The sequence below is a fragment of the Amphiprion ocellaris genome, chromosome 5 (assembly GCF_022539595.1).
Source record: "Amphiprion ocellaris isolate individual 3 ecotype Okinawa chromosome 5, ASM2253959v1, whole genome shotgun sequence".
NCBI classification, from domain to species: Eukaryota; Metazoa; Chordata; class Actinopteri; family Pomacentridae; genus Amphiprion; species Amphiprion ocellaris.
In genome coordinates this window covers 31,739,668-31,759,902 of record NC_072770.1, presented here as the reverse complement: position 1 = coordinate 31,759,902, position 20,235 = coordinate 31,739,668, and the positions used below count along the sequence as shown (strand labels likewise).

The 20,235-nt window shown below is 38.8% G+C and overlaps 1 protein-coding gene across 3 annotated transcripts in view; it reads left to right on the top strand.

The window, feature by feature from the left end:
* The window catches only part of tox2 (TOX high mobility group box family member 2), a 116,554-nt gene that overhangs the window by 8,209 nt on the left and 88,110 nt on the right, over positions 1 to 20,235 (top strand). Inside the window, exon 1 of one of the 3 annotated variants that reach the window (XM_023276170.3) lies at positions 16,872 to 17,475. The exons of 1 other annotated variant lie outside the window; for it this stretch is intronic. In XM_023276170.3, the coding sequence (XP_023131938.2) occupies positions 17,383 to 17,475 (93 nt within the window). In that variant the 5' untranslated portion in view covers positions 16,872 to 17,382. Of the gene's footprint in view, positions 1 to 16,871; positions 17,476 to 20,235 lie in introns of those variants that run through there. One more of the 3 variants, XM_023276172.3, reaches the window with a different exon arrangement.

Below are 20,235 nucleotides of genomic sequence, written 5' to 3'. Positions count from 1 at the left end.
AATACAATTTGTAGGAGGATGGCAGCCTTGTACCAATGAATAACTATTATTAATCTATCAATTTGTAATAAATATCTGATGTTTCATTTTTCAGCAAGCTGGTGGTAAGAGTGGTGTTCACGCATTTCATCTGATTTGTTGATTAGCATAATTTGACTCAAAGAATTTACAATTACCTCAGTTAGGAAACATCCAGTGACTTTGCACTATAATTTACCCAATTTAACTTTAGTAAAGCTAAAGGAAATAAACTGTTGCACCTTTTGACACATAATGCAAAATGTATAATGCAACCGGAAAATATTTAAATATATTGTCTTGTAATGCATCATGACAGACAAAAAAAAAAAAAAAAAAAAGTTTTTCTGGTCTTTCTGGCCAGCACATTTGTCGAACACTTCTCACAGTATTTGTGTAATTGCCCAGCTCTACTGCCAGATAAAAACACTTTCAATAAAGACATTTAATGACATTTAGTAATTCAGTGATGACGATTGCGAGGGTAGGTGTAGTAAAGATACCTAAACCTGAAAAAATACTGTAGTATCTTTTCCTGCACTGTAAAAATGAGAAAAAGGTTATATATTCTTAAGAAAGTTTTGCGCTGAAGATTTCATTTTGCATTTGAAACGCTGATATGATATGAAAGCTGTAGTTAAATTATCAATCCTTTATAGAGATACCAAAAGCTGAAGCTAAATTAGCCAATGACTCCTTCACCCTGAACAACCTATAGGTGATTTTCAACTGCCCTCTGAATATGACCCATAGGGGCATCAAAAGCAGCTTGTTCAGGTAAGGATCAGGGTTTGGGAGTAAACAGAGGACATTTGACATCATAGTTACAATAAGGTGGTTAAGCTAAAAAAATTTTTAAAAAACACTGATTTTTAGTTTGAAAGAGAAAATGCAAGGTCACATGTTTGAGTCCAGTGTTTTAGCGACACGTCCATCCACCCCAACCTCCTCCTTTGCCCTGTAACTGTCCCACATCATACCCACCTATACTTCTTTTAAAACTTTCCTGCCCACTGGAATGACAGCTAGAAGATCCAAAAACATGCTGAGGTTAATTGGTAATTCTAAATTGTCCATAGTTGTGAATGCGAGTGTGATTGTTTGTCTCTATGTGTAGCCCTGATATAGACTGGTGACCTATCCAAGTGTCCCCTGCCTTCACCCTAAGTCAACTGGGATAGACTTTGACAATGACAATGACATGTAATTAAACACTACCATAGATCATAATGACTTGGTTGCTTTATGGGAGGACAGTCTTGAATTAGTATTCAATATGGAAGTTCTGAAATGAGCTGAAGGTGTCGTAACTGAATTAAGTTGAGGTTCAAATGAAGGTGCTGTAGGGAGCACAAATGTTTAAGTGTGGCTGAGTAAGTGAAATTTTGAAATATAGCTCTGAAGTATCTGTCTGTTAGTTACCTTTTCACTTGAAATCTCTGTGGGGAATGCTGGTTTATCTTAGAATTTGGAAAGTGAACTCCAGAGACATGCTTCAATTTTAAATAGGAATCATAAGAGAGCAGCAATACCATTAAAGAAATACATAAAATCTAAAAAGTACAAATTAAAAAAAAAAACAAAACTATTAAACAGTTAGTCTAACTTGAATTTAAGTTCTGCTTAAAACCCTATCCTAGCAACACTTTAGCCTCTATCAGTGGGCATAGTGGCTAGCCTATTTACAAGAACATTTGGGTGGCAGATAAAAAAAAGTTGGTTTGCATGTCTATTAGTCATTCCATAGGGCAGTACAGAATGATCTGACTGCACTTCATTATTATTCTAATACAGGGGTAAAGAAAACTCTTTGGCCTGTTGATATTTCTTTCAACCAATCACAGTCGTATTGAGCGGAGCTTAGCAAACAATACCAAAGGTGATAGGGGTATTGTGAAACATTTGCAGTGGGGAGGTGAACCCTGTCATTTAAATGGCTGATTCACTAAAAACGCTAGCAGGGCCGCATTGCTGCATGATCCAAAAACCTGAAAGTTTCAATGTGGTAGGTTGCTAGCCCAGCGTGTTTTGGTGTTGTTGTCGTTTCCCACAGCAAAGGGGATTTTGAAAACGGTGGCATGTAGGTAGTGGAAAGGGTGGAGAATGCAAGTGAAAATGCAAGGCCAACGGGAGGCTTGTACCTGCAATCTGAATCTGGTGAGTCAGACCACTTGTTCACAGATCTGAAAAAAGGACAGATGTAACAACGTCAATTAAGCGGCCAGTAGTGATTGCCATAGTAACAGGGTTGTTCCCTTCTGATGGCGGCAACAGGACTGACTCACGAATAAATCAAAAAAAATTATTGCAACTTTGAAGAGTCACAGCCATTGTAATGCTGCCATTCATTGGACTTCGCAGACCAGTTTTTACCTACATGTTCTCCGGTACAACTGCTAACTCTGACTACATAATTTAATATTCTGACTATGACTAAAACATCACTGCTTTATGGATTCATAACTCACTGCAAAGCTGAGAATTTCACACACAGTCAGAGGTCTCTAATAATCAACAGTTTAAAACCAGCACAGGCTTATAGAAAATGATCAAAGATACCATTTCAAATGGATATAGTACAGATGCATAGTCTATTAAAATCCATTTTCATACAAACATTTAAAGTAGTAATGCCTATTATCTTCCAAAGTGATGTGTTCAGATTCCTTGTGTCAATGTGGGTCCCAAATATACTATCAGATATGACAAAAAAAAGGAAGCAAAGCTTCACACCTTCGAGAAGCTAACCCTGGAGACAGCTTGTCATTTTACTTGGCTAAAATGATTCATCAGTCATCAAATGAGTGGGCACATTTGACCACATTTGCCATACTTTTTAAAAATCTAAATCTAACTGATGCTTCAACTAATCATTTCCACTCTGATACTGTATATAAAATGTAGGTCCTATGTGAATCCAAGTAGAAGTGATGTGTCTACAAAATGCACACAGAGCAGCCTGTTTACGTTTTTTCATCAGAGAATGTTCCCTTGCAAAGCTGTTATTCACTTGATTGCGTCTGTTTGCAGCACTACTTCCATGTTCATCAAGTCTGAGTGGGAATACACAAAATGACAGACACTGCAATGGTAAATTAATGATAATGAAACAGATGTTTGGAATAATTGAGGTGTCCCGGTAAACGCTGTGATAATAGAAGTAGAGGACACGTTTACGACTGAGGAAGGTGACAGAATGCTTTTGTTTTTTCAACACAAGTAGAAATTTTAATTCACAATCTCAGAGGTCGAGAATAGGTAACTCCGGAGGTGTGCGGCTGGTGCGGTAATAGAATCGAGCGAGATAAAAGCAAAACCCTGTAATGCAGCGTGACACGAGGCCCCACATCTGAGCAGAGAAAAGAAATGGTAAAAATGTTTGTCTGATAAAAAAGCCATGTTTTCTGTCAAATATTAATGACTCCGTGAAAGGCTTTACTCATAACAGTCGCGTTTCTGAATTTATAAGGGTGCACAGTTACACAGGATAGTGATAAATAACTTCTTCCAGCTCTCACAGCCACACCCCTTTCTCTTTTAATAGATGGGTACACAACACAGGCAGTCGCATCTGTCTGTGTGTTTCTCACACACACGCCGAGCAGAAACACAGTGTGTGCGTGTGCATGTGCATGCTCTGTTTGTGCAGCTTTGACTTATTTTTTCACTTTTCCCTTTAACTTCCTGTGACTCACCAGCAGTGGGGGGAAATACTTTACAGCTGTACCTTTATTTTTTATGTGAAAACACTGCTTAATGCACACCGAGAACAAAAGCAGGAATCTGGTACAATGTTTTACTTCACTCGTAAATTCCTGTGCACCTACTTAATTTGCTTTGCAACTCAGTGGTAAAGTGCAGTTATGGAGCTGTTACATAACCTTGCTTATTTAAGTATGTCATGAGCCTAGAGTGGCTTATGTAACTTTACAAGATGGTATAAATCTGTAGATCCTCTCCTCTTTTCACTTATCTGAAAATCCAAGATGCATCTTTTGTGCTGATGGAAATTGCTCTCAGAGAAGCTGCGAGAACGTATCCTTGATTATGCTGCATGCATGAGATTAGCCTCTCTAAAGTGATGGTGTCGCCACAATTAATACGATGTACCGCAGTCGGGAAATGTTGCCTGTCACAAGAGAGATGCAGAGAGAGAAAGAGAGAGAGAAAAAAAATGGAGATATGCTTTATTTCAGATGTTCATAATTAATGTTTCCAAGTCCCCACAAAAGGAATAAAAAGTCCTTTGATGACTGCAGCGCTTGATGGCTGCTTGTTCTTTTGTCACTCACAGAAAGAACTACAGGGAGAGATTAAATGTCTGCAGAATTTGCCCTAATAATTTGTAAAAATGTAGTTTCTACAAAAACACCACCTTCTTTTAAAGTAAACTATGATACAGTTAGATAAACCTGTCAGTTTGTGAATGCTTGAGTGGTTGGAATGTTGCCTTGGCATTACATAACCAAAAGATTTTACTCAGATTCATAGAACTACGAGTATGAGGGGAAGGGGTTATTTACCTCTCCACCCTTGTTGTGCATGAGTTGAATTCATTTCATTTTTTATGTTCAAAGACATAAAGTGCTGACTGTTAAGCATAGGGGAGATCTTTTTTATGAGGAAGATACGTGTAGTCTGAGTCTGACTATGGATCCAAACATAACAGTCAGCAACACAACCCCTGATTAGATCTGATCTAATAATCTAGATGAAATTTGGTGCTATTATTGGTGAGGAACGGGTACATAACTGGACTTGGATTAAGTGTGCCAGTAAGAAGTTAGATTCTAGTCTTTAGTCAAAATGAAAAATATATTAATAGATAAGACCGAGGTGGCATGAGGGAGTAATACTGTGGTCATGTTCTTGTTGATGAAAACAGCTGTGGATACATCCAAAGAATGCATTATTAGCGCTAATAGAATCAGTTCAGCAAATTCATAAAGATGGTGGACACTATTTATTTGTATATAGTTTCCTTGTAAACAAACCTTTCCAGTTACACTATATGACAATGGAAAAATAGATCATCTTCACTACTCCAAAACACTTCCACGTGTTGATGTTTTACTGTGCAACCACTGAGTCCATACTTCCCCATACTGGGGAAGCTGGCGAGTAAGATCATGGGCATGCCTGCTCCACTCATGTCGTAAGACTTGTTTATACAGGCCACCATCAGGAATGCTCACAGTCTTCTTTTGGACTCATCACATGCCCCATTTCCAGAGTATCTTCTGTTGAATTCAGGCAGAAGGTACAAAGTCCCACTGTGCAGGCTCAGCTGTTTTAAACATTCTTTTATCCCTCTCTCAATCAAGCTCATTAATGAACAGTTAGGTGCAGCTACCAAAAGCAGGCAGTCAAATGTTGTGTACATAGGGATGTATGTATGTATGGGGGTGTGTGTATTTTAGGTTTCTTTTCTTTATATCATTTTTACTTAATTTCACTTATGTATTATATGTCACGTATTTTAGGTGTTTTTAATAGCATGTGTTCTGTTTTATGTGTTGCAGTGCAGCTTACTTTTGCCTTTGTCTAAGACAAACTTCTCCCATGGGAGACAATAAAGAGAACCTTGACCTTGACCATGACCATGTTGGAATAACAGGTTTTCTGTACTTCCCATTCTGTGGACAATGCATAGGAGGTCAAAATGTTGTCAGATGGCAAAATAATTGTCGAGCAAATTGTAGCTCTCAGTTTGTTTTGGGCTCAAAATCCTAAAATTTAGTTTCAGTAGAACTTGTACTGCAAATACAAAACCTGACTGCATAATTAGGAAATGTGTACATGACACATGAGCAACTTTAGTAAGCACTAATATGTCAGAGACTGATATTTTTCATATTGATGTGGAGATCTTCAGCCTCCAAGTAGCCAAAACAACACTTTTCACTGTTGTGTTTTAAAGCGATTTACTCATTAAAGCTGTTCCACTTCAACCCTCAACCTGTATGGACTTTTATAGAATCTCTAAAAATGTATCTTGGTCATATTTAGCAGCGTTTCTAGGGTAGTTTATGCGTAGTCAGTGTTACTGTGTAAAGTGTGAACATTAATGCGCTTTATGAGAAGTTGATGTGAACAGAACTAACACTTGTTGCACTAATGGCATTTCTTGTGCTTCCACCATACACTTTAAATAAATCATTTTGTGGCACTTAACTGCAATTTTCTTTACACTGTAAGTCTCATGTGTTTTTTTCTCCTCATATTTCCGCCTCCCACCCCTGTCCCTCTCTAGCTGTCAGATCAGGCTACAGTCTGGGACGTTTTAAAATCTTTTTGTATCAGCCTTGCTTGGCTTGCTGCCTGACCCTCAGGTCGACTAGCCACCAGGAATACTCCAGGCTCTCCAGATGGCCAATCCGTTCATGAAAGCAACTTACCAAGCCCTTTTGAACATCAGTGAATGCTTAATTTCGATTAATTTTTTTAGTGCTGTAATATTCAGTAATGCTGGAAAATCAAAACTACACTTCTTGATGTTTATGGAGTTTTAGTTAATCTATCTATGCACCACTGATCCTCCTCTTTTATATATCTAATAAAACTTATTTCCTTTCTGTATTCAGTAAGTTACTACTGCAAGCAGGAAGTTCTTTTCTTCCTGTAAGCTGCCAATGATCATGATGGAAACAATTACCAGCACATGCCAGTTCCTGAGCAGGATCTCGCCCAGATATTGTTATAATGGCTCAACAAAGCCCTCACTATCCCACACTTCAATTGTTTAAATACAAATGTTCAGATGATCCTTGTCATGTAACTGTGGTGTATTTACATGGCATTTTGGTTCAGATGGTTATCATACTGTCACATGAACAGGACCAATGAAAACGATCCTGCAGCAAATACTGTAAATAATGGAAACCAGGCATAAACACAATGGTTCTTAAAAGCAGCTTGGACATGAAGATCTTTATCTTGGATATTATTTACAATTTATCTGGTGCAGTATTTTTGTCAGTTGTTTATAATAAGATTGAGAGACATCCTAAATGCTCCTTTAACCTTTGGTCTTGTAAAACTTGCCCCAGACTTCCACTTGTGCTTTGTCAGCTTATTCAAAGCTTTAGAACTACTGGACGTTAAAATCTGATAAGCACCACCTGAATACACCATCAGTTTTGGGCTTTGGGATGCCAGAATCTTATTTGATGATGAGGTGGAAGTTTAAGCTGACCTTCAGGTGTTTTGAACAATGCAGCCCACAAAGAAAAGGAGAAGAAGATCAATAGTTTGTGCAGAGAAACTAAAGTGCTTCGATCTCATTTGGAGCATTAGCTTTAGCTACATATGTTTAGTGCAGTTTGTTGACAGTCATCAGCTTCTGCACACAAGCTTCCTTAAATACACAGTGTGTCACCATGAGAATGTTTCCTCCCACTGTCATTAGTATATTCAGAGGGATGTCAATAGTGTATAAATATAAAGTACATAATGAAATCCATTTGGTATTTGTCCACTATTGTTTTATTGTTGCCATGACTTGGTAACACAGTGGGTTTGTGAACGGGACAAGCGATGGGTAAAAACCATTTGGCATGTTTGAAATATCTCAGAAGAAGGTTGATGGATGAAAAACAATGAATGCAGGAACTTCCAGTGTGTCAGTATCTGTTCAAACATGCCATTTTTCAAAGCAAGTACTCTCTTTTCAAACATTCAAATGTTTTAATAAACTTAATGCATTTGGATTTGATTCATGAGTTTGAAAGCAATGTTTTTCAGATAATACCTAACCCAAATAAAATTGATGACTATGCCATTTTTCAGATCAAACTTAATTTAAAAGCAATCAAATCAAAAAACATACCAATGTTGAACTCAGTTGGAACTGGTGGGCAATCTTTCCCCCAGTGACAGAGATACATGTATTCACCTCTGCATGTCATGTTAGAAAATACTATGTGATTATTTTTATTTACAGATATAGTATTAAAACTAATGTTAAATGGTGTATTAATAAAGCCACAGATGTCTCACTCTTGTCAAAACTATTGATTGTGCATTAATTTAGGCAGAGTGAAAAGCAGACGCATGCATGAAGGGTAACAATTTTGTTTTGTTTTGTCACTGCGTGCTTTCAGTGATGAGCAGAGTGATTGGCAGCAAAATAGTTGACTCCAGTTTCAGAAGACATTTGAATTATAAAACGGAGCCTTAATTACAGTGAATAGAAATCATTTGTATGGCTGTTATTGTAGAGTCTGCATTTTTTAAGTTAACAAATAACCACAAATTATATTAAATTACAATATTTTTGATGGAGGAAGTGGAACAGATGTTAACATCAGCTTTGAGAGCTGCAGGATTAATAAGGTTTATGGAAAAAAATAAATACAAAATTGCCAACACACTGCAGAGCAGCACGTCTCAAATTCAACAACAGCAGAAGGACTGCTGAACTATGTATCTTTGCTTCCCTCTTGCCTCAACATCTTTCACATTCAAATGACCTCTGAAGGCAGCATGGGGATTTGCCTGATAGATATTACTGTATTTTGTCTGTGTCTGCTATGTGCTAGACTTCACTGCCACCCTCCCCCACCATGCAAGCTGACCTTTCATATTTAATATACCATGTTGGGTAAAGGTCACTCCTGTTTTTGGCTTCTCTCCACTGGTTTTGTTGTGTGATTGGAAATGCCCACAGAGTCTTCGATACATAAATATTTTCACGTTGCTGTCAAAAACATGCAAAGGGCAAGCAATCATGATACACTTTCCGCCAGTGATTTTTGAGATCTCCAACAGCACCAGGCTGGTCAGCTTACACCTGAGCGTACAGTGCTGTAATGTTATTAATTTCCATTCCTTCGATTCAGCCATGATCAGCTTTGTGTTCCTGTGACCTCAGTTCTCAGGCAGAGAAAGCTTGAAATCAGTGTAAGACTTTATGTATCATGTGTCGTGATTTGAAAAATGAAATAATCTGGGGAAAGCAACACCTGTTCAAAGCACTAAATTATCGAAATACAAATACGCATTTTTCCTGTCGACCACAGATTTAATGTCACCAGCATGTATTTTCTCTCAGACTTCACTTTCAATGAAAAGGCAATGGATTTTCTTACATTAGATTCCGCAATCATATAAAGTGCCTGCTGCTGGCTCCTCATGACAGGTGCAGAAACCTAAACAGCCTCTTTGAAAGCTGAATACCTGGTTGCTAGGACTATGCACATTATTTCATTACTGGGAGATCTTATAGCGGCGGGTAAGACGTGGTTCTCTCCCTCTATGTTCAGAGCATTGTTGAAACAATTTCGACCTTCAACATATTTTACTCATCTGCTGGAATTTTAGACTTGGTTTCATCACTCTGTCTTTCATTCTGTCATCATCTCTCTTTGTGGTGGTCCTGTTTTAAGACTTGGGAATGTGAAAGGCTCCGGTTAAGCTTCAAATGCCCCCCCCTACCACCACCACCGCCGCCACCACCTCCCCGCCACCCCCTTCTCAATGAGATGGAAACATTAATCAATTAGGTTGGCCCTTAAAGGATCTGAAGGAGATGAAGCTCCCCTCTCTCTGAAAATGAAATGCCACAGACTTTTAAATCCAGTCAAAGGGCATTTTTCCCAATCTTGCTCTCTTGCCCCCCCAACCACCACCCCCTCCTCCCTTTCATTCCCCACTCTCTATTTCATTCATCTTCCCTCCCATCCCCCTCTCATTTCTCATGTGCAACATAAGTAGAAAGTCGGGCAATGAGAGGATGATGAAGAGGAGGGTTTATTCCACAGTGGAATGGGAGGATGAGGGGATGATGGAGCTGTGAAAACATGAGGAAAAATAACACTTTCTCAATTAAAAGCTAAAGTAACAAAAAAAGAGACTGTCTTCATTTTGCATTAAACAGAGCATGTGTATAGTGATACCTACCTCGGTTAGAATCAAAGTCAAATTAATTGCAAACATAATTCATTTATTTGCATTCATTTGTTTCTGAAGCAAAACCAAATCACAACATACACATTAAACCTGACAATGCTGTAAGAAATGATATATAATCTAATAAAACCCCATGCATCTCTATATGAATAGTAAATATTGTATGTGGTTGGTTTGCGTCTGGTGGAAATGCAACAGCAGCTAATTACTAGTATGGACAAGGGTCATGCAGAGGGTGGAGCTGACTCCATGAATGGCAGTTGTTTCAATGGACGATTGTCCAAAGGAACAAGAGACAACATAGTCTCATTATTGAATGTCAGTGGCTAGAAAAGGTTAGCAAAGGTTCACCACTGAACAGCCCTTTGTGGTGCGCCTGCCACGGCCTCACACTGAATTTATTCACACAAGCTTTGATACAAAACTCAACTGTGCTTTGGTTAAAAAAGAAGTGCAAATTCTGCAAAGCATTCTGTGGCATGTAATTGTTGTCATTCTGGAACTGATATACATTATAGTTGATTTTGTATGTTCTAATTCAGTTGTTGCTCTGCCACATAATGTTTGTGAATCTCTCTTATTGTTCTTAGTTACAGGTTCATTGTCATTTGATGTCATAGGGGAGCAAATGCAATTCATCTGTGGGCATTAGAACACCCTGAGACAAGAATGGAGTCCTTTGTAATGTTGTGGTCAGTGTGTCAGTTTTAGGCAATCTAGGAAATGTAGATGTTGCGTCTGGAGCAGTAATGATGCCTTGTTTCCCAGAATCATACCCCCCCAAACTCTGTCATGTCATAATTTCCATTGTCTTAACAGTTGTTTGCTTGAGGCCCAACTAAAATCATTTTCTTGTCTTCTGTTCATGATCATCATCCCATACTTTTGAACAGATAAGCTAAAATCATTTTATGTACATGGTTGCAGGATAAAACCAAACTTACTGACCTGAATGGTTTTTCATTATGTAGCTTGCATTGAGCAGAGATGTGAAAGTGGAAAATTAAGCACCTCAGTACCAGTCTGATGTAGCTTAAATTGACATGAAGAGAAATTCATTGTATGAGAAGCAAAGTCAGAGGCAAAGTCATTTATAAAGGCATTTACAGAGCATTTTCACAAGCTGCTCTATAACAAAGTGATTCGCAGAATACAAACGACACAAATTAAAGCAAAGGTGAATCTTTTTTAGCATAATCAGTTTCCATTGGTTTGATTTTTCCCCCCAACAAATATGCCGCTTATGTGTAACACTGCAAAAACAGTGTGTGTTTCTGTATAAATTTTGGTCATTAATGAGTCATCTCTCTGCTTAATGGACCTATTGAACTATTTCCTGTTTACCATTACTTTGCTATTTGCTGGACTCAGGACAACCTTATATGGAATTGCTGCCAGTGGACCGAGGCAGTGTTGTTACAATATTTACATAAGTGCTAAATTAAATCACAGAGAAAGGTAGCATCTTTTAGTGGCTTAAATTTGGGTCAAAAGCAGAATAACTTGGTGCAAATGAAAAATAGAAAATAACCTTGTCCTCTTCGGATTGCAGTAAAGAAAGTCTCTGACCTACAAAAGTTCTGAGGGTAATTTCTGAAAGTCAAAGCTCTGACCTATTTCTCAAAAGAATAGGCATTAATATTTTACTCAGAATGACCAACAACAAAAGTCCTGGTGTCTGATGAAACTGCACCTTGACAGCTTCACTTCCCATAACTAGTGTGGAGCTGAAGCTCTTATTATAGTGACGTTAAATAACGCTTGCATAACTCTCTTATTTGTTACAGATGAGAGAGTAGGCTAATGTGTATTCTCTCATGTGGAGGAGGAGACCACTTAAGAAATACAGAATTTAGTGTACAGTGCAACCTTTTAGATACAGTGTCTGAGGCTGCTGATGAACACAAATGCTTTTTTTTTCATATTTTCTATCCTTTCAATAGAAATTTTAAATGTATACAACACAGTCAAAGATTCTTTTTCACATCATGTTCATCACTGACTACTATTCAATTCCCTACAGACCAGTAATTTGTGACCTTAAGGTTCAATCAGAAAAAATAGGTCACAGGAAACTACCATTTGAGTTTCATTTTTATGCATTATGCAGCCCAATAATAACAAAAAATTTAAGTTTCATCTTCAAAACAATTCTCAGACTTGGTTTTGGAGAGGGTCAATGTCAGGCTGACACTTAGTAATTAGAAAAAAATCATTTAAAATCTCACTGACCTTTGTAATAATGTGAGATTGTTGTAAATGACCCCATGCAGTAGATCGTTTCTGCATGCAGCTTAGACCCATAGTTATAGTTTATTGTGAAGCGACCTGCAGAGGTCATAGGAGAAAGCATCAGTTCTTATATCAAATGGTCCAAAAAGGTGTGTAAATATAACAGGAGAAGGAATGAGACTGGGGTGGATGGACGGGTTGACACAACACTGGATTGGGAAAGATGAGGAACTTCATTTCCTGCTTCAAACTGATAGTCAGTGCTGTTTCTATTATCAGTGACTGCTCCATAACCTTAACTATGTGTCTATTATTTTAGCACATGATGACGAAGATCCCCATCCTAAACAAAATACATATTTTAAGTCAAAGCCTGATCTTTCCTTACGCGTAACCAAACAGTTTTTGTCCTTAAACCTAAACAAATCACACAAATGAGACAGGTGACAGTTTGATTTTCAGTAATTTAAACCTGGTATAACTCCTTCCACCACTAGGTAGCAGTGGATTGTCTAAGATGTCAAATACAAACACTGTATATGGTCATTTTGTTAAATATTACAAATAACTAACAAAACATCCTTGGAAAAGAACCTCTCTGAAACATACACTGTGTTTCACTCTACACAGACTGCACTCAGCTACAGAATCTATTATTTAGAATCTAGTAGACTCATAGACTGTAGATAAAAGATGAACATAGCTTTGCATGCTTTATCAAAGAAAGCAAGAAACTAGTGACTGAGACCATAAACTCACTGGGAAAATGTTTTCTGAGCGAGTAAACCGAGCGAGAAGTGGATTCGTTTTCTCATAGACTTCTGGACAATTAGACTTTTCTTTTGCAGCCAGTGAAGTTCCCCCTGTTGGCCATTAGACAGAATGCAGGTTTAAGACACTTCTTCATCTGCCTCACTTTTCAGACCCAAAGGCTACGTGTCTCTGTAAGTAGATCTCAAATGTGTCATCAGCACATTGGCTACCAGATTTTGTATCTTTTCTTTGTGGTCTCACAGCTTTGTGGGTGAACTATGTGTTAAAACAAAGTAAGGCTGAACTGTCTACTTGCTTTTTTTTTCTTTCTCCCATACTGGTAGAGCATTGTAATTCGAAACAGAATATATAAGCCTACTTATATTTATGATAGTGACTTTTATATCTGTCACAATCAATTCTGAGCACAATTAACAACTGCAGCATAAAACTGGTGTTTTTTTAAATTTTATAAGTAATAGAATCTTGTAATATATATTATCCAAACATTTGCTAAAGCAGTAGCAAAAATAGCAATTGGTGGTAATCAGTGAACATTAGTGTCTGGAAGAAGAATTAACAGCTCAGTCAAAAGCCTGGAGGGAGATCTCAGATCTCAAGCAGAGTAAAAAGGGAATAAAATGATTTTGTCTTTGTATTATGCCACTTATCAGTAAATGTTTCCTTCTAAAGTGAATAAATATAAAAAAACAGATGTTTTTTTTTCCCCTTGTGAAGCTGATTGCTTGTGTACAAACAGAAAGCACAAGTGAACATTAATGAGTTCCTTCTAAAAGTTATCTTTCCACATATGGGAAATTAGTTATCAATTTCTGAAAAGTAAAATCACTTAAGCTCGAGTGAAGTTATAAAACCAGTACTGCTGACATCATCTAAGTAGCTACAGGGTTATAACCCTTAATGGAAAATAATGTTTTATATTTTCCCCTCATTTCCTGATGCTAGCGAGAGCTCTTACCGTGGCAATAAAAAGTGTTTGTTCCACTATTCCTCTGAATGGATGAGTGTATTTTCAAAGTGGTACACCAAATGATATGATTTGCATCCTGCATCGGAAAGAATTAATTCTCGAATGTTAAGGTTTACATGGCTCTGCTCCTGTCCTGTAGCCTGTCTCCACTTTATATACATATGACATGAGTCTGAGTCGCTACTTTCTACACTCCTCCATCCCACAGCTAGTTCCACCTCGTCTCAATCTTCTTTACCAGCATCCTTCTGTCATTTCTACTCTTTTCCATTTACCCAGTTTCTTCCACCACCTCCTTTCTTAATCACCCATTTTCCTTCTCTATGGCAAGATTCCCTCTCTGTCTGGCCAATGTTACGCAGGGGTTCAACACACACACACACACACACACACACACACACGCATGCAAAAAAAAAAAAAAAAACTACACACATTCCTTTCCAATGAAGCCATGTGTCCACTTGTGCCAGATACCCCAGTGCACTGTATCTTCTGGCGTAACAGTCACAGAGAGAGAGACTGAGTGAACAAGTGTCAGAGAGGGAGAAAGTGAGAGACGGACGGAGAGGAATCAGACAGACAGAGGTACAGAATGAGGAGAAACCAGTATCCTTGTGACAGTTAACCTTATGAGCTTGGAGTCAGGACAGCCTGAGCTGGCAGCTGATGGCAGACCGCAACAGCAAGCCCGTGGTGCGACCCATCTGTGGCTGGTATTAAAGCAGACTCGCACCCCAGGGCCGGAGCCACCGTGCCGTGTAATAGCTACATGGACATAGGCACAGTCCTGAGGGGGCCAACAAGTCACCCACTGGGATGACAATGGAAAACTCGGTTAACACAAGCACAGTCTAACACTCATTCAAAAACTCCCACACCAAAAGCAAAGAAAAGAAATATACACTTTGGCCAGGAATGCATAACTTACATGTAGCTCTGCCTCACAAAAACACCTAAAAGGCATATATGAGTGAGTACATAACACCACTCCACCCCATTCTTAAAAGCAGTGTGATACACATCTGGCTGTGAGCGAGGTTATTTTCCCTCTCTGTACGTAGCTGAAGCTGTGGTTGGACATTGTTCTGTGAGTACACATCCTGTTGTGTTGGCCGCTGTGTAAGTACGTTTTGCATTTGTCCAGGTGTGTGTAAATGTCTGTATGAATGTAAGGGTCATAACTGGAGCTCAGTAGCAGTGTGTACTGTCTCAGCTACTGTGTCTACTCTCAGGATGTATTCCGGTACCTACTGGCTAGCAGACAGGCATCAAAATAAAGTAAAAAAAAAAAGAAAAAAAGAAGTGCATTTCCAAATTGGCTGCAGGCAGTGATGTGGTGAAGTAAGTGAAACTGTTTATCAAAGACAGCTTAGCATGAACTCTGCACTCTAAATGACGCCAGTATTATACATAGCAACAAAAGGTATCAAAATGATAGAGATGATCAAAATGTATAGCCTTAAAAAATGGTCAGAAAACACAAATTTGTGCATTTATAAAAAATATAGTTCATATTTCTTCCTTTGCTTTTAAGCCCTTTGTGTTGGTTTACAATGCTCACCACCTGGAGATCATATTTTACTGGCTGTATGAGAAGTAAACACTACGTATGTATTTAGCCTTACTCTTGTCTGCAGGCTGCAGTGTTATTCTTTACCGACGCAATGTGTCATTCTGAATATTCAGCGGAGGCGTATGTGTGTCAGTAGACATTCACATTACCAAAGAAGCAGAGCACAAACGTGACAATGAGAACCTCAGAAACTTCATAAATTTCCACAGTGACATTTTCTAGTCCACATTTTAGTGAGATGCCAATTAATGCAAAGGTTTACGGGACTTCAAACCCATTTTCTTGGGTTGCATATCACGACTGCATATAATAATTAATGTCTGTTTTTGTATCAACTCTGAAAGTGTATGAAATTATTTTAACTCCTGCACTACTTATCGAGGTGTTTTTAATTCTTAAGCGTGCTTTATACACATTTCCACATAATTCTAACATGCACACATACATTCAATATACTGTCTTGTAATCTTTGGAGACACTTCATTTGTGACTTGATTGATTTGTTTCCGTATGTAAATACAGCAATAAGTACCATGTAGTTGGAGATCTATGGCTGAATGCAAAAAAAAAAGAAAAAAGAAGACAATTAACTGAAGCGAGGACAATATTGAAGTACTACTTATAATACTATATAATATAATAAACAGTCAGAGGAAATAATGCTTTTTGCTCATCACTGACAGCTAAAGATAACAATCATATGAGGAAGAATAGAAAATAGTTCTTCTCATAATATAATATAATATAATATAATATAATATAATATAATATAATATAATATAATATAATATAATATAATATAATATAAGTTGGGCAGTACATTTTGACACGTGCATTTGCTTTAGTGCAATTGAATTGTATGTTTACCTACTTCCAATGAAGCACTTTAATCGTGTGCCAATGTTACTCTAACTCAAGTGAGACACAATAAACTCCTTCATCTGCATCATCCAGTTTTTGTTGCAGTTTAAGGAAAGAGCAGCTGCCACGTGAGATTAATGATCGATTTAATGAATTCAGAGTGATCTTGATGACACGCCATCAGAGTTAATCTGCAGAAAACAAGTTCGACACAAACAATTTGTCCACAGATCCTTAAGTCAGGCCCGATTCTACACAGACCAGTGTTTAATGAACTCGAGATAGAGTTCGATCACAGCGCGTAAAGACAACCTCTAATCCCAGCCAACCGAGGTGGTCACTTAAACTCAGTTTTTTTTCCTTTGTTTAAAAACAAAAAACAAAAAACAAAAAAAGAAACCTCATTCTGCTCCCCTCCGTCCATCCCTCCCTGCCCCACTGACCCTCTCCTCGCCTCTCCCCCCTGTGGCCGGTAGAGGTCGCAGCCTAGCAGTGGCTGAGTGGACGGGAACGCATGGATGGATCAGAGCGCTCCCACATGACAAAGCTACAGCGCGTCTGGAAATCAGGAACGAAGAGCGGGCGTTTTGGGAGAGAAAAAAAAAAACGTCGACAAGATCATCTTTACCTGCAACACGTCCGGCTCGGCTCGCTGTCAGGCAACTTCACCGAGCGCACTGCTTCATTAGTTTGTGAGATTACTGAGGCGGGAATCTGCCCCTAACCTCTTTTCCCCTCTCTCCAAGTGAACTTTATAGGGATGTTATAGCAGAGCATCACTGTGCCGAATGATCAGATAGTGCTCAAGTAACTGTAGGACGGATTTAAAAGACTTCAACCTCCGGAGAGACGCTGTGCTCTTCTTCTTCTTGTACTTTTTGGCTCGATTTTGAAACACAAGAGAAACAGAGAAAGACCCGTGTTTGCGTGTGTGTGTGTGCAGGAGAGGGAGAGAGGGAGAGAGAGAGAGAGAGAGAGGGAGAGAGAAGTCGCACAGGTTTTTTTGGAGCTACGCTTTCATGCCGTCAGTCTTGCGGACTCTGAGATGGACGTCAGATTTTATCCAGCTCCCCCTTCAAGCGTGGGTTCATGTACGTTACCGACTGACTCCGGTTTGGACTATTACCATTCCAACAAGGTAAACACATTTTATCTACTTTCCAGGCTTGTAGTCGGTCAGTGAGATGATGCAAGCGCGCAGAAGTGCGTTGATTTCACATGGTGGCTCTTATATACGGGCTGCACATGATGAGCTACAAATGTGTTGGAGACTTGGTGCACTTTTGGTTCCCTCGGGATGAAATGAGTGACGCGAGTCCCGAGGCTGAATTATCTCGGAACTTCGCTGCAGATCTGATGCTGCTGCGGTGCTGAAAACGACACCTGCTCTCTCCTCGGTGCACGTGGGGCTTCCTTTAATTGCAATCTGTTAATGTGTTAATGTGAATTAACTGTGGGGACGCTGCACCGTCCTGTGAGCAGAGTTAGAGCTCACCACTCTCTCTGGCGCACTGGATGAACTGGAGAATGCTCTCTCCAAACCAAACTGGGCAAACATCGAATGTGTGCATGATTTCTTTTCTTTTTTAACTGATAACCAACAAATTGTTCCTTGTATGGTTTAAACGTTTAGGACCTCACACACACTCTTATCTGCTACGCACATGGTAATGGTCAATGTCCAATTAACCTAATAAACAATTATCTAGATTGCGTCGAAATGTGATAGTGACAGCATCTTACGCGTCTGGGGTATTTGTAACGCTCTGAGGTGTATCATACACCGTGCCACTGACGAGTCTGCATGTTAATTTTTTTGTGTGTTTTTTCCCTTATTGCTTGACAAAAGTGTTTCCATTTAGAATATTCACCGGGATATTCTGGCATGTTTGGATGTCAACACCTTTATGCGCAAAAATCAAATCTTACCATTACGCACATAACTTTTTAGGGATTGAGATTCATCAGCGACATAAAAAGGAAACCATCTATGGCAATTGAAATTCCAGATAATAAAAAAATAAGCTTTATTTTTTTTTTTGTGCTAGCATTTGTGTCGACATTAATTGCAAGAAGTTGCCAAATGAATTGCGTTTTTACGCACGAACTAGTATATTTACAGATAGTTTTATTGATGACCTGAAGTGTAAATACGTGCCATGAATTTATTATCTCTGACATGCTTCTATTTGAAAGACAGTATTTGTTTGCTTCAGTCCTTTTTGGATTGTCATCTTTCCTGAATTATGCAGTTATTGATATTTTTGTTGACAGTCATTGAGCCTGCTGTAAAGAAATCACCTTTTCACTGTTACCCTCTTTCCTAGTGGTATACACCACGGTGCACACTCTTTGCTTTGCAGAGAGAAAAAGGTTTGGCATATACAAATGAGAAATGTCCAACTAATAGTCCCAAGATTACAAGTCACAAGTAAAGCTTGTTTCATTTTCCTGTGGTCAAGGTAAAACTTGTGTAAACATTTGTCAGTAACTGCTGGGCAGAGCTAGAAGACGCATTATACCCGCAGCCATTCAAATAGCTTTGCTTGCCTTAGCATCTGGAGGGAAGCCAGCAGGCAGTTAACATTTGCTGATGACAAAGTGAAACATTATAGCACAGTACAATATTTGAATTGTTAATCTCCCCTGTTCATACACACAGTCACCTGTATGTATACTTGTATAACACACATGCACGCACTCTCCCACAGTTACACAACGCTCACTTGCAGAGGGGTTTGAATTACAATACATGACTATTTACATCATCCATAGCCCTGCCTTGACTCCTAACACACTGTAAAACTCCAGCGTAAAGTGATTATAACTGAACCTCAAATTACACATTTAATTCTCATGTTAATAAAATGAGGACGCACATAGCGGGGTTGTTGCATTATTTTTGTCCCTATGACAGAGTTACAACATTCACAGTTGAGTGTGTGTGTATTTCTGTGTATGTGTGGTGAAGTCTAGCACACGCATACACATAGCAATGCACAGGGTAGCTGCAGATGTATATTTAAGATCACAGTGGGAGCCTCCGACTGAGGCTACGTCTCAGGTCTTGTAGCATTAACACAATGAACTGTAGCCTTCTAGTTATCATGATTCAGCGAGTGTCGAGGCTGTTGGCCCGGTACGGAGCAGGTTTGGGTTTCAAGGACAGAATCATATAACATTGTCATTACTAAAGTAACAGCTGTGACTAAGATGTAAAGTGACACATTATCTGTACTGTAGTCCTACTGCTACACATAACTGTTGAATAATGATACAGGAGCTTTATGCGACGTTCTGGCAATAGTTCATCTCTCAGGCAGTTTCATTTCAGGAGCAGGATGGAGTTGACCTGGAATAGCACTGTGTCAGAAGTGCCACAGTGCTCTAATGCTACGTCGCCTGCAAATTTGCAAAGATGATAAAAATAACTTTTTCCCCCCTTCATTTCACAGTTATTAGTGGGTTAGTTATAGCTATTGCATCCATGACTCCAATGGCTTTCTGAGCATATTTTACAGGAAATTGGAAAGATGATTATAAGTCATAGATTTTTGCATTACATTGGCTTTCATTTGTACTTGGAGGTTTTTTGACAAGAATAAAAACCAGATAGAATAATGTTTAATGCAAGAGCTACACGTATGCAGTACGGTATGAATCGACTCAAAAGTCTCAAACCCTCCCAATCAAGGCCTCCTGGAAGGTGTTGATTCATCACCACAATTTACACTTGAAACAAGCCGAATATATGGACATATATAGCTTGTGTGAAAGTCAGCAGTGTGATTATGCATCACAGTACAGTACAAAGCACAGCAACCAGGAAGTGAGCGTAATACTAAGTGGGACAGTTCATATTTAAAAGCCCATGGCTTCCTGTTCTAGTGGTATAAAC